Source organism: Phoxinus phoxinus (genome assembly GCF_949152265.1).
Source record: "Phoxinus phoxinus genome assembly, chromosome: 5".
In the NCBI taxonomy this organism is placed as follows: domain Eukaryota; kingdom Metazoa; phylum Chordata; class Actinopteri; order Cypriniformes; family Leuciscidae; genus Phoxinus; species Phoxinus phoxinus.
Window position 1 is genome coordinate 1354621 of NC_136880.1, and position 27864 is coordinate 1382484.

The window sequence follows — 27864 nt, forward strand, 5'->3', positions numbered from 1 at the left end:
TGTGAGTCTGGAGTGTATGAGTCTGGAGCGTGTGAGTCTGGAGCGTGTGAGTCTGGAGCGTGTGAGTCTGGAGCGTGTGAGTCTGGAGTGTGTGAGTCTGGAGCGTGTGAGTCTGGAGCGTGTGAGTCTGGAGTGTGTGAGTCTGGAGCGTGTGAGTCTGGAGCTTGTGAGTCTGGAGTGTGTGAGTCTGGAGCGTGTGAGTCTGGAGCGTGTGAGTCTGGAGCGTGTGAGTCTGGAGCGTGTGAGTCTGGAGCGTGTGAGTCTGGAGCGTGTGAGTCTGGAGTGTGTGAGTCTGGAGTGGAGTGTGTGAGTCTGGAGCGTGTGAGTCTGGAGTGTGTGAGTCTGGAGCGTGTGAGTCTGGAGCGTGTGAGTCTGTAGCGTGTGAGTCTGTAGCGTGTGAGTCTGGAGCGTGTGAGTCTGGAGTGTGTGAGTCTGGAGTGTGTGAGTCTGGAGTGTGTGAGTCTGGAGCGTGTGAGTCTGGAGTGTGTGAGTCTGGAGTGTGTGAGTCTGGAGTGGAGTGTGTGAGTCTGGAGTGTGTGAGTCTGGAGTGTGTGAGTCTGGAGTGGAGTGTGTGAGTCTGGAGCGTGTGAGTCTGGAGCGTGTGAGTCTGGAGTGTGTGAGTCTGGAGCGTGTGAGTCTGGAGCGTGTGAGTCTGGAGTGTGTGAGTCTGGAGCGTGTGAGTCTGGAGCGTGTGAGTCTGGAGCGTGTGAGTCTGGAGCGTGTGAGTCTGGAGTGTGTGAGTCTGGAGTGTGTGAGTCTGGAGTGTGTGAGTCTGGAGTGGAGTGTGTGAGTCTGGAGTGGAGTGTGTGAGTCTGGAGTGTGTGAGTCTGGAGTGTGTGAGTCTGGAGCGTGTTAGTCTGGAGCGTGTGAGTCTGGAGCGTGTGAGTCTGGAGCGGTCTGGAGTGTGTGAGTCTGGAGCGTGTGAGTCTGGAGCGTGTGAGTCTGGAGCGTGTGAGTCTGGAGCGTGTGAGTCTGGAGCGTGTGAGTCTGGAGTGTGTGAGTCTGGAGTGTATGAGTCTGGAGCGTGTGAGTCTGGAGCGTGTGAGTCTGGAGCGTGTGAGTCTGTAGCGTGTGAGTCTGGAGCGTGTGAGTCTGGAGCGTGTGAGTCTGGAGCGTGTGAGTCTGGAGTGTGTGAGTCTGGAGTGTGTGAGTCGGGAGCGTGTGAGTCTGGAGTGTGTGAGTCTGGAGTGTGTGAGTCTGGAGCGTGTGAGTCTGGAGTGTGTGAGTCTGGAGCGTGTGAGTCTGGAGCGTGTGAGTCTGGAGCGTGTGAGTCTGGAGCGTGTGAGTCTGGAGTGGAGTGTGTGAGTCTGGAGTGGAGTGTGTGAGTCTGGAGCGTGTGAGTCTGGAGTGTGTGAGTCTGGAGCGTGTGAGTCTGGAGCGTGTGAGTCTGGAGCGTGTGAGTCTGGAGCGTGTGAGTCTGTAGCGTGTGAGTCTGGAGCGTGTGAGTCTGGAGTGTGTGAGTCTGGAGTGTGTGAGTCTGGAGTGTGTGAGTCTGGAGTGTGTGAGTCTGGAGTGGAGTTTGTGAGTCTGGAGTGTGTGAGTCTGGAGTGGAGTGTGTGAGTCTGGAGCGTGTGAGTCTGGAGCGTGTGAGTCTGGAGCGTGTGAGTCTGGAGCGTGTGAGTCTGGAGCGTGTGAGTCTGGAGCGTGTGAGTCTGGAGTGTGTGAGTCTGGAGCGTGTGAGTCTGGAGCGTGTGAGTCTGGAGCGTGTGAGTCTGGAGCGTGTGAGTCTGGAGCGTGTGAGTCTGGAGCGTGTGAGTCTGGAGCGTGTGAGTCTGGAGCGTGTGAGTCTGGAGCGTGTGAGTCTGGAGCGTGTGAGTCTGGAGCGTGTGAGTCTGGAGCGTGTGAGTCTGGAGTGTGTGAGTCTGGAGTGTGTGAGTCTGGAGCGTGTGAGTCTGGAGCGTGTGAGTCTGGAGTGTGTGAGTCTGGAGTGTGTGAGTCTGGAGTGTGTGAGTCTGGAGTGGAGTGTGTGAGTCTGGAGTGTGTGAGTCTGGAGTGTGTGAGTCTGGAGCGTGTTAGTCTGGAGCGTGTGAGTCTGGAGCGTGTGAGTCTGGAGCGTGTGAGTCTGGAGCGGTCTGGAGTGTGTGAGTCTGGAGCGTGTGAGTCTGGAGCGTGTGAGTCTGGAGCGGTCTGGAGTGTGTGAGTCTGGAGTGTGTGAGTCTGGAGTGTGTGAGTCTGGAGTGTGTGAGTCTGGAGTGTGTGAGTCTGGAGCGTGTGAGTCTGGAGTGTGTGAGTCTGGAGCGTGTGAGTCTGGAGTGTGGGACTAAGAAGCTTCTGGTCACGTGATCTTTAGGCTGGAATACACTATTCGACTTTAAACACCTGCTGGTCATCACACACTACAGGACAGAGGATCATACACTTCACTACAACACACTAAACAGAAACACATGACGCATTCTTCAGGGATCTTTCCGTATTTATAAGGATTTCTGTATTATTGGACCTGGGAGTGAAGTGAGCTGGTTAACCCCACTGTGTGGATAAACTGAAACTCCTGCAAACAATCACTAAACCAATGGCAGATTCTGCGGTTTCTAACACATTTATTTCATGGCTTGTCTACTGTATATCCTAGTATCTCAACACAATCACCCGTCAAGCTCGTGATCCGTGATCAGGATGGTAGATTTTTCCTTTTTTTTCTTTTTTGTCTTTACCCGATCTCGTAAGTCATCTCCATTTTTTTTCTCGATCTTGGTGACTTCACAAGAATAAGGTTCAGGTCATGTGATCTTAGACTTCTGGAAGGGGTACGGACGCAGCAATTCAGATCAGATAGATGGCAGCTGTAGAGATTCATACACAAACTAGAGAACTTTGAAACCGATTATGAATTGGATAGACAGCCAATGAAGAGCCCTCAGTATAGTGAGTTTCAGGAATCTAAACTTGTACAAGTACTTGAAACATTATGGCACTAATACAATTAAAAGTTACAAAGCATTCAAACTGCAGGAGAGATTATTGTGGAGTCAGTGTACCACATAACATTTGCAAGCATGCTGTGTGTGTGTGTGTGTGTGTGTGTGTGTGTGTGTGTGTGTGTGTGTGTGTGTGTGTGTGTGTGTGTGTGTGTGTGTGTGTGTGTGTGTGTGTGTGTGTGTGTGTGTGTGTGTCCAGAGGATTCTGGGGAGCTGTCTGAGAGCTGATAGGAAATTATACCCCAGTGAAAGCCTGTTACTCCTGCCGCTCGGCTGATTTACTGCGAGAGCTCAGCAGATCAAAAGGCCAACGCTGACAAAGGCTGCGTTCACACTGTCCGTTTGTGCGATTGACATTTGGAAAATGTTCGAGTGTGTGTACGGTTATAGAATACGGCTGTCACTCGCCGTAACTGAACGTTATTTCAGTGTGTGAACGTGCTGAATAACTGTGTGTCTGTAGCATGTGATCGAGGGAGGAACTCATGATCATCTCAATACCTCGTCAATGTCATAATAACCGTATGTCATATTCACAAACAGTGCATATGCCAAATCGGCATGAATCAGTCAAACGGATTAGTGGAGGTAGAGGGACTAATTGCGAAGCAAGCGACGCACCCACTCAGATATCATCCATCCTCATCCACATGAACACAGCACCTCTGGAGTCACAGCACTCGCTCTGGTACATGATCACGACACACTCGCTCTGGTACATGATCATGACACACTCGCTCTGGTACATGATCACGACACACTCGCTCTGGTACATGATCACGACACACTCGCTCTGGTACATGATCACGACACACTCGCTCTGGTACATGATCACGACACACTCGCTCTGGTGCATGATCACGACACACTCGCTCTGGTACATGATCACGACACACTCGCTCTGGTACATGATCACGACACACTCGCTCTGGTACATGATCACGACACACTCGCTCTGGTACATGATCACGACACACTCGCTCTGGTACATGATCACGACACACTCGCTCTGGTACATGATCACGACACACTCGCTCTGGTACATGATCACGACACACTCGCTCTGGTACATGATCACGACACACTCGCTCTGGTACATGATCACGACACACTCGCTCTGGTACATGATCACGACACACTCGCTCTGGTACATGATCACGACACACTCGCTCTGGTGCATGATCACGACACACTCGCTCTGGTACATGATCACGACACACTCGCTCTGGTACATGATCACGACACACTCGCTCTGGTACGTGATCACGACACACTCGCTCTGGTACATGATCACGACACACTCGCTCTGGTACATGATCACGACACACTCGCTCTGGTACGTGATCACGACACACTCGCTCTGGTACATGATCACGACACACTCGCTCTGGTACATGATCACGACACACTCGCTCTGGTACATGATCACGACACACTCGCTCTGGTACATGATCACGACACACTCGCTCTGGTACATGATCACGACACACTCGCTCTGGTACGTGATCACGACACACTCGCTCTGGTACATGATCATGACACACTCGCTCTGGTACATGATCACGACACACTCGCTCTGGTACATGATCACGACACACTCGCTCTGGTACATGATCACGACACACTCGCTCTGGTACATGATCACGACACACTCCGCTCTGGTACATGATCATGACACACTCGCTCTGGTGAATGATCATGACACACTCCGCTCTGGTACATGATCATGACACACTCGCTCTGGTACATGATCACGACACACTCGCTCTGGTACATGATCACGACACACTCGCTCTGATAAATGATCACGACGCCTGCTGTGTGTTTATCGACTAATGGCCATAATAGGAAGGGAGTCAAGGGACTAATACCCTGCCCAATAACACAGAACAACAGTTTGTAAAAACAAATAAAATATATATGCTTTCTTTTACTATATTAATGTATCAGGCCATATAGTAATATGCAAGTCATATCCAAATGAAAATGGTTAAAACTGCATAAGCAATGATACTTAGATTGTGTCTTGATTTTAATAAATAGTTTGTTATTATAAACATAAACAAATATTATGGTATTGGCTGCTTTATCATGCTAGTGTAAATGGTGTTCCAACTCTGAAAATGTAAACATCAAATTGAACATGGATTTGCAAATATGTATGTAAATTATGAATGTCTACAATATAAACTTATTCTAAGGTACTACAGTATGTTGCATCACTTCCCACACTAACTTCCCACCGGCTCATGGTAACTGGATATATATGATTTAATTTCCACGTTTCTGGAGTTGCTATCCGTGAAGTGTGATCTGCAATCTTCTCTCTTTCAGGTATACCATGTCCGATAATTATAGTGTGGGCCATTGGAAAACTGTACAACGAAAACGAACAGTAAGTTGCTGATTTGCAGAAATAAGCTTTGTGCAAATTCACTCAATAGAGTGACTGACTGGGTAATTGTAGAGTAGAGTATATGCAAAATATGTCAATGAATGAGCCTGTGATTTGAATCCAGATACGTAGAATATTTATAAAACTGAAAGAGAAGTTAGAAATGTATGTAAAAAAAAAAAAAAAATGTAAGAAATAAATGTTAATGTTTTTTATGTTAGCTAATGTAAGAATAAGAACTTCTATAGAAGAACTTAAGAATAAGTCCGAACTTCTTTGCGATTGGTGGGACCAACGAAACTGCACAAACTCTCCGGCACAGCACTCAGTTACATATTTAAAAAATAATTCCTTGAAAAATATTTCTTCATGCTTTAAAATATCTTGAATGTAACTCGACACCCTTCCCTCATTTAATATGCTGAATATGCAAATGAGCCCCGCCTCCACTCACTCACTCACTCAGAGATCCACTGGTTGACGATCACACGTTGATCTGATTGGTTACAAGGTAGTTTGTGACGTCAGAAACACCAGCGATTTCAAACCGTGTGTTTGAGACTGTCTTTGGTTCACTGCAGTTTTAAATACTCAGCAATGCTGTCCACTTATGAACTTACACATGGTTTGTCTTAAAGCAGATTAATAACAACATTAAAAGCTGGATTTTCATCACAGGGAGACATTAAAATAATATCTGATCACTTAGAAAAGCATAGGACCCTTACAAAAAAAGTATACTTCCAAGTTAATTTTAAGTAAACTAAAAATAAAGTTTAAGTACATTTTATTTTCCACGTATACTCTAGTAAGTAAACTAATTTCAATGTACTAGTAGTATTCCTGTGTGTTTTGCATGTATTATGTCAATACTTATGACTAAATTGGCCCATTTTTAATGAAGTATGCTTTGATATGCTTTATTTAGATCGTCCACTTTACACATTCTGTACGTTATGATTCCTGTCTCGTGTTCCCCTTGTCTTGTGTACTTTTGTCATTTCCTGTCTTGTGCTAAGTTTTGTAGTCCTATGTAGTTTTCATGTTGATTCGTCTCCACAGGTGTATCTTGTTTCCTCATTATCTAGTTAAGCTTGTTTGCCCCTGTGTATTTATAGCCCTAGTTTTATAGCAGATTTAGTTCACAAACAACTGACAGTCGTGGCCTAAATATGATTTTCATTTACAATATAAATCCTCAATTGGGCATTAGTAAGTAGCTACTTTCGCGCCTTCAGTCGCACACACACTCAAGCTCACAGGATCATTGGGCTGCGAGTCAGACTTGATAACCGGATAATTTGAGTCAGTGAGCTGTTGACTCGAGATCAAATGCAATCAAATGTGCAAACTGATTAAACAGGTTAATGTAAAAGCATCAGCTTGAATCAGACACCGCTAATGTGTCTCTGAGTGTGGCCATTCTTCAGTTCAAAATAATGAGGAATCACATCTTTTTATTAAATGTAGTGAAATAAAAGTACAATATTATGCTTTGAAATGTAGTGAAGTAAAAGTTTCCCAAAATAAAACATACTCTGATAAAGCACAGATACTTGTACTAAAATGTACATAGGTACAGTACCAAAGTAAAACATACTTAGTTCTTGCCCACCACTGCACAGTAGTTCACTTTGAGGACACAAGTGTGCATGTCTAGTGTAGGATCTGTAACACGAGTGAACAGTGCAGCTTGAGTCAGTCAGCACAAACCCTCTGTCAGACGTGACCTGGGTCTGACTAACACCCGCCGACCCAACAGTCAACTGTGGTGGGTAACGCTGTCAAACCACGAGACAATGTGACTACGCTACAAATAACGGCGCGCTTGTTCATTTGTGTTGAAGCAATAGTGAAGATTAAACGCATTTGGTGAACAGAAAATACATTATTTTCCAACATCCTACATTTTTCTGATGTTCTTTGTACTGTATTGATCTGTCCTCCTAAAACACATGTTTGGTAAAATAGTCCAGTCATTTTATGAAAAAAGGTTGAACAAATTGATAAAAATATTTGTTTGTCTTGATGCAAGCAATCAACTCAGTAATTTTCATGGTGATATCTAAAGGTTAAGAGTTTTACCCTATTCACGTGAGGAAATAATGAATAGGCGTATGAATATAGGATATATTTGAGTCTTTTTTAAACTTTCCCCTAATGGGATTCCCCGGAGCTTTTCCCTTACTCAGGACATATGGAGGATACTAAATCAGTTGAGTTTGCTTCTGTTGCAATTTGTTGAACCTTTTTTTCACAAAATGACTGGACTAAAGGATGAGGATGAAAGAGGAGATGCTGGATGACAGGATTTAGTTTGAATAAAAAATGAATGTATAAAATTCTAATTTTATAAAATAAAAATGTTCTGGTTCCAATCTGGTTAATTTCTTCTTTTTTTATCTGGTTAATATCATCTTTTTTCCGGTTAATTTCTTCTTTTTGGGGGGTGCAGAAGCTCTGAATGGTCGGTAACTTAAAAATGAGTGGCCAACAGGCGAGTGAAAAAGTCCATTTCAAACCCCGGATGTAATATAAAGCGGAGTGACTGAACTGAAAACATTGTGATAGCACCGAAAGTAGGGATGTCCCGATCAGGTTTTTTTGCCCTCGAGTCCGAGTCTGAGTCATTTGATTTTGAGTATCTGCCGATGCAGAGTCCCGATCCGATACTTCTATTATACATAAAAAAAGAATAAAGAAGAGTGAAAAAACAGATCCAGGATGTTCATATTTTTTATTTAATTCACCTTATTTTAACAAACAGAGCACTTCTGAGGTAGCTTGAACAATCAAATAATAAATAACAAATTATACACTTTTGGACTTAAGTGCAACAGTAAATATAAAAAAGTCTAATATAAAAACAAATAGCACCTCGACTTAAAATATCTGGCAGGCATGTAAACAAATAAAAAAATTAAAGTGCCACGAGACGGCATTTCAATTCGAGGTTCTACGTGCTCCATAAGCATAAGAAATCCAGGGGTCTCTACAAAGGCGAATGGCAGGTCACTCATTGCGATCATTTGTGCTATCTTGGCTGTGATGTCCTGCGCCTTCGCGCTGTCACGGGGCATCTTTTCTCTCCTCTTCAAACTCTCCTGCAGCGTGAGCTGACTCGTCTTCGGCTGGGCTGCCTGGGTAAACTCGCTGGATTGTGTCGGGTGTTTGTTCCCTTTCGTAGGGAACTCGCACTGCGTCGTTGAAAACGACTCTTTGGGGACGCTCCCTAAGCGTACGCCTCTGAAGTATGAATGAAACTAATCCAATCCTGATTGGTGTTGCGTCGTGACGTAACATGTGACGGCATAACCGGATGCATAAAAGTGTCGCCGGCGCCACACACACATTAGCTTTCGCTCTTCAGCAAGCGCTCTCTGTTTTTGTCTGTCTTATTTGGTGTTGTCTGTCTGATCCAGTCACTGTATTATGGCGAGTGAGCAATTCATTAGATGTGTGCACCCCTGCCCAAAATATATTACGAGTGGGGACACGCATCAGTTGTGTGTGAATTGTTTTGGAGTGTAACACACGCACGGGCAGCTCTCGAGGGTGCTGTCTGTGATCTCTGTGAAACACTCCCTATCAGTACTGTGCTCGCGTTCCCCGTGGTTCAGGTCCCGCGTCCGTTGAGGCGGCGCGGTGACTCAGATCGCGGGGTTCGCAAAGGGATCTTGCAGACGAGGATGAGACTGCTGCGGCACCTTCTCATTCTTCATCTGAAGGTTCTAAGGCTCTCGTTCATGGTGCAGAAGCCCGCGCTGCGGCTTCTTCTGCCCGTGACGAGACCTCGACGTTTGAACTATCTGCTTCCGAGGGAGTGGATGTGTTCAGCATCGAGGCGGCCGGAGGAGCGTGAGTTAAAGGGGAGATGAAGCACTCAATCAAGTTTACATAATTTACAAGATGGATTTCCACTATAATCAAAAAATATATAAGAAACGTGAAAAATGTAAGGATATAAAAGAAAAAAGAAAAAACGTTTTAACTTTCGCGGCCAGGGCGCCGCCATTTTGCAGAATTCTAACCTATGACGTCACGGGGTTGGTTGGCTCTGTGTGCAGTGAATGACAGAGATACCGTAGATTACCACACAAAAAGACGACGTCTACGTTATATGTTAACTAACTGCACATGGAAACATTGTTCGCGATGTCTGCCATCATATTCCCGTTTCTTGTCTAACAGTTAGTCCAGTAAGTTAGCATGTAGCTATTTTTATCGGTCCATTTGGCAGCGACTTAACGTTACCAGCTATTGATGGGACGCTCCAGTGTCTCCGCTCGGACATCCTTCAGGGAGAGCATTGCCACTTCCAACACGTCTGGGCATTAAGCCACATTAAGCGTTCTTATAGCCTAATGGTTTTCTATGGGAGGAAAATGCTTAACCGTTCATATTATGCGCTCATCTGATTTTTTTGTACATAGCCTATTTGTTAGGATTTTAGTATCATAATGATTAGGCTTATAAATGCACGCACAATTATCCGTGAACTTGATTTGAACAAATGCCTTTCAACTTGTGAGTGCAAAATTCAGAATTAAATTAATGTGCAGAAATGTGTACAAATAGAGAGTAGGCTATGTAGGCCTACTATACTGTTGTAGCCATTTAAAAAAGCGCATTTCATATTTGTTAAAATATTATAATGTTATTTTTTTTTTTCCATTTAGGCTATGTTGATTTATGAAAAGTGAACAGCACGACCGAGTAAGATAGGATGTGCAATATGAGACATGGAGCGGGTCAGACATGATTTTGACCGTTGAAGTTGTTATAGAAAGCCTTTCTTTAAAGTGAATTTCGTTTTGTATAAATTGTATCTTAATGTTAATCAATTTTTCATCAACCAATTGCCTGTATTTAATATAGGCCGACGAAACAAATATAACGGAGGCGCCCGCGCGCTCACTTATTGCACGTGAACTAGAGCACATCCTAACTTAACGAAACTCAGTGTATGCCTCACACAGACATGACAAATACATCAAATACACAAAGCTTGAAATGTCTTTAAACGAAATAATTCAAAACGAAAAAAGAAAAAGGCTACTCTCTGATAATCCATTATTAGGCTTATTTATGTGCATTTCTCTATAAGCGCGTTCACACGGAGATGGCGATCGTCAACTTCATCTTTGCAGCCGATTCGACACTTTTAGAGAAAACACTTGTTTATTAATTAAAATCAATACACGTGTCACCGGATTTACAGATGCACGCACACATATTATTTCGAAATAACGAGATACTGTGTTGAAATAACATTATTATTAATAATAGCCTACATCTTTGTTAAAAGAATTTTAAAAAATGAACGTGAACTAGTTCATTTTTAGATATGTGAACTTAGTTCATTTAAAAAAAAAAGAAAAAAAAAAAGAACTATGAACGAACTAGTTCATTATCATCTGTGTGAACTGAACTTTGAGCTAGTTCTTTTTAAGTATGAACGGGCACAACACTGACCACGCAATACATGGTCAAGATCAGCCTCTTGACAGCAGATCGACTCTGAAACGGTGGGCATCGCAGTACAGCAGCCACACTGACAGCGTTCCCAATCCCAACCCGCTCTTCTCCCCAAACCACCACCGGCTGTTCGACATACCGACGTACCACTGCTCGGTTCTCACGCCGTATCGGCTCAAATGCATAGGCAATGGGACACACGGGCTCAACACGTCTTTCAAGTTCGTCTTCCTCCATTTTAAATCAAGCGCGCATTCAGTCAGGTAAAGAAATGCTGCATTCTCTTCACTAACCATTGGACCCAACCAACCCCGTTACGTAGGCTGTGACGTCACTTCAAAATGGCGACTCGCTATCTAGAAAGCTAGCTAGAAATTACGAAAATAATTTGTCATATATGTGGTTTTAACAACTTAAAAAAAAAAAAAAATTAGGCAAGGTGATTTTTGTAATATATGTAGCTACTACCAGTGCCAAAACATGGATGTTTCATCTCCCCTTTAAATTCACCAGCTCGCGTTCCCCGCGGTTCGGGTCCCGCGTCCGTTGAGGCGGCGCGTCGACTCAGATCGCGGGGTTCACGGGGATCTTGCAAATGAGAAGAGACTGCTACGGCACATTCTCATTCCCTATTTGAAGGTTCTGTGGCTCCCTTTCATGGTGCAGAAGCCCGCGCTGCGGCTTCTTCTGCCCGTGATGAGAACATGATGTTTGAACTATACACTTCTGAGGGAGTGGATGTGTTCAGCATTAAGGCGGGTGAGCGTGAGATAAATTCACACAGCTCGCGCGCGGCGAATCAGATCGCGGGGTTCGCGATAGGATCTTGCAGATGAGAATGAGACTGCTGCGGCACTTTCTCATTCCCTATTTAAAGGTTCTGGGGCTCCCGTTCATGGTGCAGAAGCCCGCGCTGCGGCTTCTTCTGCCCGTGATGAGAACCTGATGTTTGAACTATCTGCTTCTGAGGGAGTGGGTGTGTTCAGCATCGAGGCGGATGAACGTGAATTAGACTCGCCAGCTCACGTTCTCCGTTGTTCAGGTCCGCGACTCAGATCGTGGGGTTCGTAAATAAAATAAATAATAAAATATGAATTTTGCTGATGAGAGTGAGACTGCTGCGGCACTTTCTCATTCGAATGGTTCTAAGCCCGCGATGCGGCTTCTTCTGCCCATGACAAGCACCCGATGTTAAAATAAAAAATCTTCAACATCGAGGCTTAATAGCGTGTTGTGATCCGTGCTGTGGCCAGATGAAAATTAACTGGCCACATGTTAGACAGGAAGCGCTTAATAAATAACTAAGAAAGGAAATAAGTGAACACTTCCTGCAGCAACAATCACAACATCAGCGCCGGAGCTTACCATTTTTATTGATTTATTTATTTTTCCTGACTTGTATAATTATCTAAGTCATGGGATAAACCCCACTCCTTCCTCTAGAGCCCCTCCCTCTGGAGTTTGGCAACAGATAAATTTATCTCGCTCTTTTGATCAGAAGGATGACCTGAGGGCCGTCCTTCAGGCAAGAGGGCTTCAGGAAAGAGGTTCTACCTGAAATAAAAATTAGACCCTTTCCCTCCCCCCCGTTGTAGAGCAACTGAGGTTGTTCTCACAGCGGAGCCCTCAGGAAAACTATGTGGTTGCCCGCCGTCCAAGACGCTTTGGGCCACATCAGTTTCCAGCGAACGCATACCATTGTGTTCGCTCCAAAAAGCTTGAAAAAGGGCATTGACTATGGTTACAAAATCGGTCTCGACTAATCTCTGCCGGTCATCTGCTTCAGGGGGTCGAGAACAATGCTCAAAGAATACCCGAAACCAGCCTCAAGGGGCTGGTTCCCGTAATAGATTTTGTTGAAGCGTGTCAAACGCTTACCCAACATATCTGCATGGGTCCTGCGTATAAGCAGGATTGGGTGGTGGAACAAAAAGTATACTCTTTACTGGTCAGAGAGGCCATATGATGGGTTCCTCCTCCAGACAGGGAGTCCGGATTTCTCAGCCGGTACTTTATAGTTCCAAAGAAGGATGGAGGGTTCCTGCCGATTTTAGATCTGAGTCACTTAAATCGTTCTCTGAGGAGCTTCAGGTTCAAGATGCTCATCGTGAATCAAATCAGGTCCGAGGACTGGTTTATCACGATAGGTCTAAAAGACGCATACTTCCGTGCTCCATCCTTCCAATATACAGGAGGTTCCTGAGGTTCGCTTTCGGGGGCGAAGCGTACCAAATTCGGGTTCTTCCGTTTGGCCTAGCACTCTCCCCTCACAAAAGCTCCAAGTGTATGGATGCAGCTCTGGTCCTACTGAGGCTTCAGGACATCCTCACACTTAATTGAATCGACAACTGGCCCATTCTGGCTCAGTCTCGAGCAATGGCAGTTCGGCATCGAGATGTCGTCCTTGACCGTATTCCGAGCTTGGGGGTGAGACTCAACACGAAGAAAAGCGTGTTGGTACCAGCTCAGAAAACTACGTTTCTGGGCGTGGTATGGAACTCAGATACAATGTGGGCACATATGTCTTCCGCGTGTATCGAGTCCATCTGGGCCATGGCATCCGGGATAAAGCTAGGCCAGGCCATCACTGTAAAGCAATTTCTAAGACTGCCCGGCCTCATGGCAGCTGTGTCCAACATAATACCTTTTGGACCTTCTACACATGAGGCTCCTTCAGTGGTGGCGGATTGCCAAGGGGATTTCCCCAAGGGGGAATCCGTTCCGAACAATCAGGGTTACGCGCCGATGCCTTCGTTTCCCTAATTAATATGGAAGAAACCTTGGTTCCTGTCCCAAGGGCCAGTGTTAGCAGCGTCATGTCGCCGGAAAACCGTTTCGACAGGCGCCTCCTTCACTGGCGTGGGCGCGGTCATGGATGGCCGCTTTGCCAGGGGTCTGTGGCAGAACCATCAACATGTTTGGCATATATTTTGCCTAGAGATGTTGGCTGTGTTCAGGGCTCCGAGGAGGTTCTTCCCAGACATCAATTTATCTGAACCGACAAGGGGGACTCAGATCGCACCCTCTATCCAGACTGGCACATCAGATTATTCTATGGTCCCAGGGGAAATTATTATCTATTAGAGCAATATATGTCCCGAAGGTTCAGAATCAGGGAGCAGACATCCTGTCGAGGCAGGGGCTGAGGCCCGGGGAATGGAGACTTCACCCAGAGGTGGTGAAGTTGATATGGCAGAGGTTGGACCAATGGAAGTGGATCTGTTTGCGTCTCGAGAGACGTCCCACTGTCCACTTTGGTTCTCCCTCACTCATCCAGCCCCACTGGGGTTGGATGCCATGGTACAGGCTTGGCTGAGGCTTCGCTTGTATGCTTTTCCCCCGATCGCTCTGCTCCCGGGAGTCCTGGAGAGGGTCCGTCAGGAGGGCATCAGTCTTCTTCTGATAGCCCCGTTGTGGCCGGCCCAAGTATGGTTTTCAGACATATTTTCACTTCTGATAGCTCCGCCGTGGCAGATTCCTCTGAGGAGGGATCTGTTGTCTCAGGCGGAGGGCACAATATTCCACCCTCGCCCGGAGCTGTGGAAATTGTGGGTCTGGCCCCTGAGGGGGTCCAGTACCTAGATGCCGGTCTATCAGCTGGGATGGTCAAAACCATACTTAGCTCTAGGGCTCCGTCTACTATGAGATTATATGGCCTCAAGTGGTAGGTTTTTCCACTTGGAGTAGAGAACATGAGTTAGATCCAGTTAACTGCCCAGTGGCTTCAGTTCTGGAGTTTCTTCAAGATCGTTTCTCTGCGGGTCTCTCCCCGTCCACACTTAAGGTGTACGTGGCTGCCAGTTCGGCGGTCCATGCACCACTGAGTGATGGGCCTTTGGGGAGGCACCAACGGGTCATACTATTTCTCCATGGTACATGGAGGTCAGGTCCTTCCTGGGACCTGGTGGTGGTTCTCGAAGGGCTATCCCTGGCTCCCTTCGAATCCCTCCAGTCGGCTTCGCCTAGGACCTCACGTTCAAGATAGCCTTTCTCTTAGCTGTTTTTTAAAATTATTAAGAGAGTGGGAGATCTCCAAGCCCTGGCACTAACGCCAGCTTGCTTGGGGTTTTGCCCCCAGCAGAGTTAAGGCCATCCTGCACCCGCGACCCGGCTATGTGCCTTAAGTGCATTCTAACATGGCTAGGTCCATGGTCCTGCGAGCATTTCATCCTCCACCTCATGTGTCGGCAGAAGAAGAGAGGTTCCTTTGCTCTGCCAGTCAGGGTTCCGAGTATTTACCTTGAGGGGTCCTCTTCTTCGAGGAGGTCGGATCTACTGTTAGTCTACTGTGTTTTGGGTCACCTAATAAGGGGCTCCCGGCATCCAAACAAACCATAAGTAGGCCTACAAGGTGCGCAATTTGCCTTCACCTTTGGCCGTAAGGGCTCATTTTAACAGAGGCATGGCGTCCTCTAGGGCCCTCCATTCGGGAGTGCCCCTCCAGGAGATCTGTGAGGCAGCCGGTTGGGCTACCCTGCACACTTTCATCAGGTTTTATTGTCTTCACCTCCTTAGTGCGTCTGGCGCACGAGTGCTCTCGTCCTAGCTTAAGTGCCTGAGATCAACTTCACTCTAGGACAGGCTTTTTCGGTGCGTGGCCTAGTGGGTATTCGTTCCCCAAAGAGTCGTTTTCAACGACGCAGTGCGAGTTCCCTACGAAAGGGAACGTCTCGGGTTACGACTGTAACCCTTGTTCCCTGAGGAGGGAACGAGACACTGCGTCGTCTTGCCACGCCCCTTAACGCCTGGGAGCGGCTTGCTTCATCGCGAGGCTAATGTGTGTGTGGCGCCGGCGACACTTTTATGCATCCGGTTATGCCGTCACATGTTACGTCACGACGCAACACCAATCAGGATTGGATTAGTTTCATTCATACTTCAGAGGCGTACGCTTAGGGAGCGTCCCCAAAGAGTCGTTTTCAACGACGCAGTGTCTCGTTCCCTCCTCAGGGAACAAGGGTTACAGTCGTAACCCGAGACGTTTTTGAGGTGCCGTATCAGGTTTGTAGTGTTGAATAGCCCTTTCCTTCCCACCTCTTGCAATGCCAAGTTTGCATACTTCACAGTTTGCTATGGCAATGTTGTTTTCATCAACTTTATAGTATCTCCACACCGCAGACATATTCGCACTTTCCGCTTCAAGTTGCTTCCGTTTTCTACTTTGCCAATAACCAATAGCGTCTCTGCAAAAAAAAGTGACGTCATGCCGCACGCGTTGCCGTTTCTGTGTGGAGTCAAATGGGTCTAAACTCTGTGCAACCGCATAACTATAGATGTGTGTGTCAAAAAATAATGAATATATATGTCCGAGTCCTGATCGGGAGGTTACGTCCGATTCCGATCGAGTCTGAAACAGCGTGATCGGATCTGGACATCCTTATCTGAAAGTACAAACTTCATCTTTAGCTAGTCTATTATAGTATATGGAAGTGATGTATTGTATGTGTTTATTATAAAACTCTGTTCCATGGCCACTGTGGTTCTTCCACCCACTGATATTCACACAGTAAAGTATATATTTCACTGTGTCAGTGAATACAGTCCCTGATGGACATGAAAATAGCCACCGTGGGTTTAAAGTTACAAAGGCAAATGAGATATATAGCATATTACATAGTTCTCTGTGCTGTGTTTCAGATGCTGGTTCGGGAAGGAACCGGGGAAGTACATCGACTACATTTACCAGGGGCCCGTGATTCTAGTTCTTCTAGTAAGTATTGTTGCTTTTCTCAGATTTGAAGTTGTCAGAATTTAAAGCCAAGTGGACAAAACTCTTAAAGCATTACAAAAGAAGAAATGTAAACGTAATACCCATATATGATTTCTAAGAGAGCTGTTCATTAATGATTAACATCAGCAGAGAGTAGGCCAGGCCTTGCCAGAATACCAGCGTGTTATATAATAGCAGTGTCTGCTAATTTCAGATAAAGTGCTTGAGCTTCCAGAGAATTATTGAATCTTTCCCCCTCCCTCTTCTTCCTCATGTGAAAGCATTGTACGACCAGTGTTTAATGTAAGCCATCCTGCAGTCGTGCATAAGAGCTCTGCATGTTCTGTGCAGACGGATCAAGCTGTTCCAGAAATATGTACAAATATGCAGATTCCTAAATCCCAGGAGCAGAGCGATTTCGTGTTCACCACTCGATATGCCACAAGTGCCATTGATTGTGATTTCTGGGACTTTGAGTTCATTGAAACATGTCAAACGCCGGCTGGAGCACGACCCCTGACCCACTTCTCTCTCCTCCTCCCGACACAGATCAATTTTGTGTTCCTTTTCAACATCGTGCGCATTTTAATGACCAAGCTGAGGGCCTCGACCACTTCCGAAACTATACAGTACAGGTACAGTACTTTCTGCTCACTACCCATACGGAAATATATGACTAGTATATGTCCCTATATCGCTAGTGACGCCGTCATATATGCTAAATATAAGACAATATATTGCTATCACATATATACATATCTCTACATATATGTGGATATAGGCTTTTACCATATATAAATTTGCAATATTAAATGAGTGTATTGACATATATTAATATGATGTATATGATTATTTTTTATATAATACTGTATGTTTAGACCATATATGTCACCGATATGTTTAATTTATATATGCCAAACTATTTACTATTTAACTATTTATTTCAAGTCTACATATCCACAGTTCATTTCAATCTCATTTTCGCATCTTTAATAAATAAAATGTATTATTTATTATTATTTGACCTCTTCTTGACCAGCTCATAAAAACAAAACAAATACTACACACATTATATTTGAAAACTGATAATTATATATGTGACATGTATATAAAAAAACACTATTATACATACATAAAATATATGGGCTGGTTTTATATGTCAATTGTTCCATTTTCTAATAGGTTTTATATATGGGCATATATATTTTATATATGTGGATATATTTAATATATGTATATTTCATATGTGTACATATATTACATTTCCGTATGGGTAGAACAGTGATATTGCAGAGCGAGAGCTTGTTTGATGAATGATTTATAATATGTCAGCCACTTTTTACTGGTAACATCAGAAATGTGGCATTATCTGGAGTCACAAATATCCCCCACTGCATTATTATACATTATATTCAACATTATATATAGTAGTGTGATGTAGCACTGACACTAAAACTCTGAAAACTTTATTTTTCCCCTCAAACAGTAATTTTTACTTTGGGTGAACCATACACAATACATATTGTTGCATTTCTGTATTGTGATATATTGTTACACAACTATTCTGTCATTATTGACTTACTCTTGTGTAGTTTCAAAACCATATGCTGTTTATTTATTTCTTTATTAGGAAACAGACACCGCTCGTGTACATTAAACAGCAGTTTACAGTTACATTTACACACTCAGTCTCCTCCTCACACAGATCGTATGACTTCATAAGACTCTAGGCTACTTGCACGTGGGTATTTTTAGATTGACACAATATCTGTAATGCTCAGATCCACACAAGACGAAGAGGATTATAAAACAACATATGATTTATTACGAACTCAGAACATGCGAGACTGTGTGCTGAACAACAGTGAACTGCACACATGATGAGGAACTGAGGAGACGAGGAGTGTTAGTGAATGATGAGTGACGGGGAAACACACGAGATGAATGAAAACAAACTAGAAGTCACTGAACTGAAGAGAACATAACGGTGACAATATCATATCCAGTCAGTCATTATGAAATGTCATATACACTTTAGAAAACAGTTGATTGTAGAAAAAAATAAAATAAATTTGGAACAAACACTGGGTGAATAAATGATGACAGACATGTACAGTATTATTCTTTTAACAATTATTCAGAAACAGAAACATTTATTTTGTGAGTGTGAGTGTCATTTAAATTAGTAAATTCTACGGAAGTAAAGTAAATCTGCTTGACAAAACAAGTTTTTGTTTCATCATATTAGTAAAAAAAGGAGATTATATATATATATATATATAATATATAATATATATGCTGAGATTAATAACATTTGAAACGTTTGAAAGAGTAAAAGGCCGTGAAATAAATAGTGTTCAGTTGCAATCTTTTACATAATCTGCACTGCCATGATAATAAGAGTCATTTATCTGGGTTTTCTGCATGAGAAATGACACATAAACACACGATTATAGCATTTGCAATTTCAGCCCAATGCATTTTATTCATTTTATTTTATTGCATGAAAAACAATCACATTTTCATATTCTGATATACAAATTCCTTATACGGTATTTCATTTGTTGGTGCATACTGTAAAATAACAGTAATGAGTTGTGAAGTGTGCGTGCGTGTGCGTGTGCGTGTGTGTGTGTGTGTGTGTGTGTGTGTGTGTGTGTGTGTGTGTGTGTGTGATCTAGACACTTCTGTACACACTCAACCCGTCAGCTCCTCTGAACACAGGCCGGATCTTTAATCTGCTACCAGTCTTTGTCATGTCATTTGAGGTTACTCCGATTTGAAGGCTTTTCATAAATAAAAATAAGCCTACCTTTTTTTCCCCTATTTTGTTGTAGCTCAAAATCCACTGGCAAGCATGCGATCCTAACGTGAGTGTGTCTCAGGGCGACGCTTGCTTCAGTCAGAGCCGAAACGAGTGCTTTCATCTGAGCTGAGGATGCGTTCGCTAACTGTGGCGTTTCACTTCATTCCCTAAGAGTCTTGAGGACAAGCTTATGGAGAAATAATCTTCTTTTCTTCATTGAAAAAAAAAATCATTGTTGCATGGATTTTTAAAAATACATCAGAACCAATACTTATAACTTTAATGTATAGTTTCTGGAGAATTTTATTTTTTCCCCGCAGCCAAACTCACCGTCACATTGATGGTTGAGTGGATGATCACACATATTGTGTGTGCGTGCGTGCGTGTGTGTGAGTTTATAACATAAATATCAGTCATCGTCACTCTATATTTGCTAATTTTATGTCGAATAAAGATGATATTTAAATGCTTGGATTTATGATCAAAGCTCTGTAGTTTTAATGTGGGAGGAAAAACATAACGCAATGCAACACAATCATTGAGAGATGTACAAATGAACCTTCCTCAAAAGCCTGATGGTCATGCAACAAGACTGAATTTCATACAGAACTGGGTGCATAAGATATTGAACCCAGTCTCGATCCACTGAAGTTACAGTAAAACAGCAACAACAACAACAACAACAACAACGTTGGACATTCTGCTAAACGCAGGCAGCATTTCATGTTTGTGTGGGTCACAACAGAAGATGTGTGTGAAACATGACGTAGCCTGTGTCATATTTACACAGTTTTCCGTCCTCATGGGTGTCCAAACCGTAGGACTCCAGGACTCACACACACTGGCATGATAGAGGTGGCAGGAGTTTCTGCTTTCCCAGCTCACAATAGCTGAGTATCTCTACAGTATTGTGTAGCCATCCTGCTGAATAATGCACGCTTTAAACTCTTAATAGCTCTCAGAACATCATAGTTTCAGATCTCTTCTGGCATATATTGTCATCACAGGTGTATTTTGTTGTCATGCTTGATAAGAGGCCAAATTATATGTTATTTGCAAGCGATTCAAGGGTAAATGCATGGTTGAGCATGTGTCTCCGTCACACAGTTATTATACAGCAGACATGAACACAATACATCTGCTGGTCTGCGGTTCTGATATGTGTTTGGTCCTGACTGCAGTTCTGATATTTGATGTGTACATCTACTAAACTTTCAGGTGTTGATCATTTTGAAATGTTAAAATCATCTAGATTTCATATATCAGCTATTGTACATTCTAAATGAGGTTTACAACCATGTTAAATTAGGGACATCTGAATGCAGTATAGTCATTGTAAACTCGTGTGAGTTTGTTCTGATCGTCTCACGGTTTCTCCCGTGCCATGAGTCTGATGAGAACTTGCTCCCTCTCCTTCCCTGTTTCCCTGTCTCTCTGTGACCGCAGGAAAGCTGTGAAAGCAACTCTAGTGCTTCTGCCTTTACTCGGGATCACATACATGCTGTTCTTTGTGAACCCAGGGGAGGACGACATATCTCAAATTGTATTTATCTATTTCAACTCGTTCCTTCAGTCCTTTCAGGTGAGTGTCACTTCATCATGTCTGTAGAGTCATCAACCCTAACCCTGTCATCAACCCTAACCCTGTCATCAACCCTAACCCTAACCCTGTCATCAACCCTAACCCTGTCATCAACCCTAACCCTAACCCTGTCATCAACCCTAACCCTGTCATCAACCCTAACCCTAACCCTGTCATCAACCCTAACCCTAACCCTGTCATCAACCCTAACCCTAACCCCAACACCAACCCATTCCTTGAACTGTGGTACATTTACAGGTGGAAAGGACACTACAATAGATCATGTCATATTTGCTTCATACACCTTATAGTTGACTAATACTGAAGACCACACACACTCTTCATACGGTCTGCATTACCGACATGAATCTAGGCCAGACAGTTAATTGCATCCCTAAAGGACTAGAGTAGTAAAGAGACGTTTATGAATTGTTTACTTCAGAAACCAGAGCATTAGCACTATAAATAGCAACACTGCTCCCCTGTTTAGTAGGAAAATAGAAATCAATGTTGACACAAAGGTTATAGGTAAAGGAGTGAGAGTACGATTCTACTAAATCTAATCACACCGCCAGTCATTCTTTCAAAACCTGATATCACGCTTGCATTTTTAATGTGTACATCTTTTCTTTCCACATAATAATTGTTTCAGAACACAAGATTATTACAACATAATGGGAACATTTGGTTTTAATCGCCAAAACACACCAGCATGATCTTCTTTCTATACTGTGGTTGCATTATGAAAGAAAATACATTTACTGTAAACACTTGAGATTATCTCAAATACAAAATGCACAGTCTGTCTTCAAACTTGGCCATGGATTTCCATCAGCATCACAGTGAATATTCTTGTTGTTAATGCATGTGAGAAAAACCTTCTGGCATGACAAATCCAGACACTTTATGTTTGTCTTGTGAGCCTTGGCTTGACGTTGGTGACGTTATCGTTCACCTTACACCTCCATGTACAGATGGGATTGAGGAAAGGGGAAGATCGCGGGTCATTAACTCACACACATTGAAATGGATGGTGGCCAGATCCATAAGATCAATTCGTTTTTTTGCCGGATTGAAACATGCCCTGTCAACAAAAAAAAACTTTAAATAAACACACAGTGGATCCGGCTCCATCAGCCTCTAAAATGATAGTTTGGTTTGCTCTTTTATAAAGAATAAACTGTTAGTCTGTACAGGACTGTAAGTAACATGTCGATTACTGTATATACATCACTGTGCCTGAACATATTCTGCATGCAGTCGGTTCACTCGAGCATGCTTTCTCTCAAAAGGCACAATAGAAACCATGTGCTTCTTCAAGAGGGATGTTGATTGGAAAAGGCATCATTGCTGTACACAGACTTTCTTAATGAAATGTTCTGATGATGGAGCTTGACCTTTGTGTGTTAGGTTGAACTCATCTGACAGCCTCTGCCATGGCAAGGCTCTGTTAACCACATGGCCAATGATGATGGCCTGAAATTCATTTGAAATGACAGTCCACTGCCTTCTGCCGACATTCCTCTGCTTTGTGAAAGCCCACAGCCATCTCTGTAACACGTCCCATGTCTACCTTTCTGATCCCTGTGTGTGCCTGTCCTGATCCTGCTTGCACATTCTCACACACAGTTTCTATTTTCACCAAGTGACAGGAGATTGTAACTGGGATTTATTCAAATTGGTCTTTTACGATTGAAAGCACTTCCAACAATTACTCTAGTTTATACCTTACTAACACACAATAGTCTAGTTGAAATCAGAGAAGTTAAAAATCTGTAGATTTACCAAAAAATGTATTAAGCATTAAGATCAGTTTGATTAAATGACACAAGTATTAAACGGAATGAAAAAAGATCACTAAAAAAAAAAACATGTTTGGGTCAAATATGGACAAACCCAGCCATTGGATTACATTTTTTATAAAATTTTTAACCCATATTTGACCCAAACATAAGTTGAAACAACAGAATTTTTTAGACTAATGCAACTTAAAAGTTTGATAGTAATAGCATTATGAAATACAGTAAAGGGCCTGGCGAAGTTCTTTTTCTTTCTTTCTGCAGTCGGCAAGTCTGGCAGATTGAGGGGACTCAGAAACCCCTTATTCGCTCAGGAAGTCCAGAAATGAACAAAAAAGATCTTCATTTTCACACCTGCCAATGGCCGGTGACACCAGAATTTACCAGCCAAAAATTTTTTTACCAGCCATTTAAACAAATACAGGCAGTTATGATACCAAAATTGTAGATACTTGTGAACATTCACAATCCTCTATTCCAATTTTGATACCACAGCTAAAACTACTAGACTTAACTCATATAAATTGTATAGCCTACATTTTTAAAGTCCCTGTAAAGTAAAAATTAAGTATGTGTTCTGAGTGTCACACTGCAGGGAAATGTGTTATTAGCCACCCTGCCAAATTTGAATGATAAAAAAGCCGCCAAGTAAATAAAATAAGCTATCAAAATCTTGAAACAATGATTCTCAAACACTGGGGGCGTGTCCGCTGGCTGCGCTGAAACCACGCCCACTCGCGGTAAAGCTGCCGATGGTGATATTAGGTGATACTGCTTTCGGGACAGGAGGATGAAGGCTGAGGCGGGAGATAGTCGGTTCGGCCACATTCACCAGTAACAGCGGATTATCAGTGAATCCCAGTTGTCTCCGACGAAAGTTTATAAAGCTATCCTGTGTAAAATGATCACTACAGAGCCGGGTGTTGGTGGCGATCCTCAGCTCTCCATCAAGGTGGCTCTTCACTACATGAATCCACCTCTTCTTGATATGGTCGTTTTTCAGCTCAGTGGCCCCAGTGCGTCATCGAGTCCCCGTTTTAGCCCCGCCCAATAAATCCGGAACACAGCAACGGTGAAAAACTGTTTAACAGTCTAAGTCCACAATTCAGTACTTCACAGTTCACAGTCTTTGTAATGTGTTTTAGCAATACATTTATAACATTAATCATGTTTATACATTTTTATAAATTAAACTTCCCACAGTGTGTGAGTAATGAACTGCCTTTCACGTGTTCCAGCGCTGGAATATTTACATCGTAAAGACAGAAACTTTCGTGATGATGAAGCACTGACCCGTCAACAGAGCGTCATTCACTTTGTTCACGTTCATGTTCTCACAACATCGCATTGTTAGAATTAAAAAAAATTGCTACTGGCCAACTGGCGACTTTTACTTGCATTTGGCGCTTGGCGAGTGTTAATTTTAGGCCCTGCACATGGCCTGAACAGAACGCCATCTCCTACACCAGGTAGCAGCTTATGTGATTGCGTTGAAATATCCCGCTAAACTTCCTTATTCCTGAACTTCTCTACGGCAACAGCGGATATTTGTTTAGAAGCGAAACACTGGCAGAATTCAGCGTAGAGCTGAAGGGGAGTGATTGAGGAGGGGAGGTAATTGTCTTCAATTATCCTGTTCAATGCCCATTCATTACGGAATAAAACGGTCAAATTACGGAATAATGCAAAAGCCTGTTATGAATACTGGGACCATGCATCATGGCTGTGACAGATGTTAATGTTGAGGCAGATGGCTTTACATTGGTGCATGCATGCTGACAGAAACCTGGACAGGTCAGGAAAATCCTGCCGAGGTCTGTGTTTAAGTCTACGATCGACGGTGTGGTTGTGTTACTGTGAGGGAGACTATACGTGACTGAGATGTGGAACTGCTGTGCATTAGCTTGCAACCCTTCTTTTTGCCACTTGAGGTTGGCAATGTTGTCATCTGCGTTGTCTATGTGCCAGCGGATGGAAACGTAGTAATAGTTGTGATACAGATGTCTGAGTGTGTGCAGCGCTCCCCAAACGCTCCTCTGTGTGTTTTAGGTTTTATAAATCACTGTCATCTCTGAAGATTTCTTCCTGGGTTTCAACAGTATGTGAAATGTAATACAAGGAACATATTTTGGAGAAGTGCTATGGGAACGTATCCAATGCATTCACTGCGAAAGTTAAACCACTATATGCCAGCTCTGACCACAATGCAGGACAGCATATTCCTATATACTGCACATCGCTGAAGTCAGGTCAGCCTGAAAACAAGCTGGTGAGACTGTGGTGTCCAGAGCATGTGGAGATGCTGAACGGCTGTTTTCTCTGCGCTGACTGCGAGGCGCTGTATGATCCGAATATCGACAAGCATAATGAAACCAGGTCTGCGTACAGTATGTCAAGATCTGTGTGGATTCTGTGATGCCATTTAAACAGGTTAAATGTTTCCAAACAGCTAGCCTAATATCACCAAGGACGTTAAAGCGTGTATAAACCTGAAACCCTTGGCTTTTAATAAAAAAGACCCTGCACAGAAACTCAGAGCTCAGAAAGCTCAGTCACAAAAGTAGAGAAACTCATAAGCATCACAGCGATGTAATTGATAGTGATTTGAGTAATAATTCAAATAAGTTGTGGTCTAACTAAGGTAAAGTGTATACCCAATATAACTCCTAAAAGTATGCATACTGTAGGTTGGATGTTACTCTTATGACTACAGTGATGTATTGGGGCCATTATGACTGCTTTTGTACTTGAGCCACAGATGAGACTGGCTGATAATGTTAAGGTTTTCAAAGGTCTCGACATTAAAAATGTAACTGGGTCGGAGGGTCTTTCCCTAAAAACCTTTGCAGAGGAATTGGCCTGTGCATGGGTGGACATTTTCCAGAGGTCCACTGATTCACATATTATCCCAGATATTTGGAAAAAGTCCATTATCATACACCAGTTTCTAAAAATCGCAGCCCTGAAGAGTATAAGGACTATCGCCCAGTTGCCTCAAACTGTATTGTAATGAAGTGTTTGGAGAGGATTTTGGTGTGGAAGCTTAAGGAAGAGGTTATGGACATCTTGATCCCGATCTCTATGCCTATTAAACAACAGGGGCACTGATGATGCTGTCCTGCCAGTTGCTCTTTCTTGATCTGAGCTCTGCTTTGAAAACCATGCAACCACACAATTTAGAAACTTTGCAAAAAACAACACTAAAATCAATCAGTGTATGCTCATGTTAAAAGCAATGCCAAGCATTCAGCACATCTATAAGACTTTACTCTCCAGACCAAACGGTCAGTGAGAGCAGAACGAAGCTGTCTCTATTTTAAAAACATTACACAAGAACAGTAAAAAGCATCAAGCATTCAATTAGTGCACAGGTGTCAAACTCAGATCCTGGAGGGCCACACACACACACACACACACACCTGCAATTTCCAAATAAGCCTGAAGGACTTGATTAGCTGATCAGGTGTGTTTAAGGGTTGAAGTTAAACTCTGCAGGGCTGTGGCCCTCCAGGAACTGAGTTTCACACCCCGACTAGTGCATGTTCACGTCGTGAAACAACCGAGAAACAGTGCGGATGCACAAAAACACTTGTGGTGTAAATGGCCTGAATTTACCTCTCAAGAAGACTTTTATTTCAATACATGAATATCTCCAGCGCTGTTTGTTCTTAAGTATCTCCATACTCTCTGTTTTAAAGACTGAGAAAGCTTTAAGATGATTCAAGGAGAAAGCAGTCTGAACGAATGCGATTCATTCTCTTTTGCAAACCCATTCGGCCGATTAACTGAAAAGAAAGAGACGACACAAAAGAACGATTCATTCACAAATGTTTGTCATCGCTGGATCGACAGAAGTGTGGAACACACATAATAATTGCTGAAATGTTCTCAGGGAAAACATTTCTCCGGTCAGTCAGAGATCTTATGTTGCACACAGTGAACACAACCGTATATGCAGACGCTGGTGACATTGGCCCGGAGAAGAATGCTGTTAGATTGGAAATCAAACACACCACGAGCTTCTCTCTGGCTCAGCGATGTGAGTAAATTACATATTCAGGATCCACTGAGCACTTTCATTCAGTAAGGAACACAATTATTTTGTTTTGTTTTGAAAAGTGCACAACTCCCCAAACAAAAAATATTAGTGGAATCAGAAGAAATGGGTATTACAATCAGACAGAATGACAATATGCTGATTATATCCTCACGGTCTATCAGCATTTGTTCTGGATGTATAATTTATTATATTTTACATAATGATAACATTTATTGGGTGGGGAAATGAAAAGAGGAATATTGTTTACCAACACATTTTGCATCAACACATGGTTAATGTTAACACTCCTCATGCACTGATTTTTATTAATGAAAAAGTGTTTGAAATGTTTTGAATTGAGATATTCACAGCTTAAATATACAACCATGTTGAATTTCAGCCCATAAAAATGCAAGCCCTAAAAATACAATGCATTAAAATGCAAGCATGGTTAATGCAATGCATATTATAGGCTATATATATCAGTGATGTGCGGGTCAATGTATAAACAACCCGCACCCGACCGACGTTTTCAACTAACCCGCCCGCAACTCGGGCCGCAAAAAAAAGAAAGAAAATATTGTTCCCGACCCGCATTTTTTTAAAGTAGCCTAACTAAATGCTCATCGTAGCGTCATTGGGCCACAGACGGAGGAACTAGGGGTGCAGCATTTTTCAGAATGCTGTATGATATAGCCTAGTGTTATGTAAAAAAGGCTTGGTTTATTAATTTATTTCGTTTCATTTTCTTAACAATTAAGATGCTGCATGTGTTTATCCAGTCTAATCGAAGTGTGCGTCTCTCCCCCGACTTTCCCAACAAAAATCCCCCCCGACCCCTCTCAGAAAATACGTAAAACGTCTCAGGTTACTATTGTAACCCTAGTTCCCTGAGAAGGGAACGAGACGATGCGTCGATGACGCTTTGGGAACGCTTGCGTGATTACGTCTGAGCACGTATGTCAACTAGTCCAATGGAAAGAATGAGCGTCACGGGCGGGTGACGTCATGACCAGGAAGAGATATAAGCACATCCGGTGCGTTACTCGCGTTAGCTTGAAAGAGTCGAAGCAAAGTCGATCGCAGGGATGCAGGAAGTATGGCAGGGCGACGCATCGTCTCGTTCCCTTCTCA

At 43.3% G+C, this 27864-nt stretch overlaps 1 protein-coding gene across 6 annotated transcripts in view; it reads left to right on the forward strand.

Moving 5' to 3' along the window:
• LOC306998027 (corticotropin-releasing factor receptor 2) overlaps nt 1–27864 on the forward strand; it is a 151852-nt gene that overhangs the window by 99368 nt on the left and 24620 nt on the right. For all 6 annotated transcript variants that reach the window (XR_013797494.1, XR_013797495.1, XM_079611753.1 and 3 more), the window contains 4 exons: nt 5256–5316; nt 16432–16504; nt 17054–17139; nt 20757–20892. Coding sequence is in view for 4 of the 6 variants with exons in the window: in XM_079611753.1 (XP_079467879.1) it covers nt 5256–5316; nt 16432–16504; nt 17054–17139; nt 20757–20892 (356 nt within the window). In the remaining 2 variants the exon portion in view is untranslated. The remainder of the gene's footprint in view (nt 1–5255; nt 5317–16431; nt 16505–17053; nt 17140–20756; nt 20893–27864) is intronic.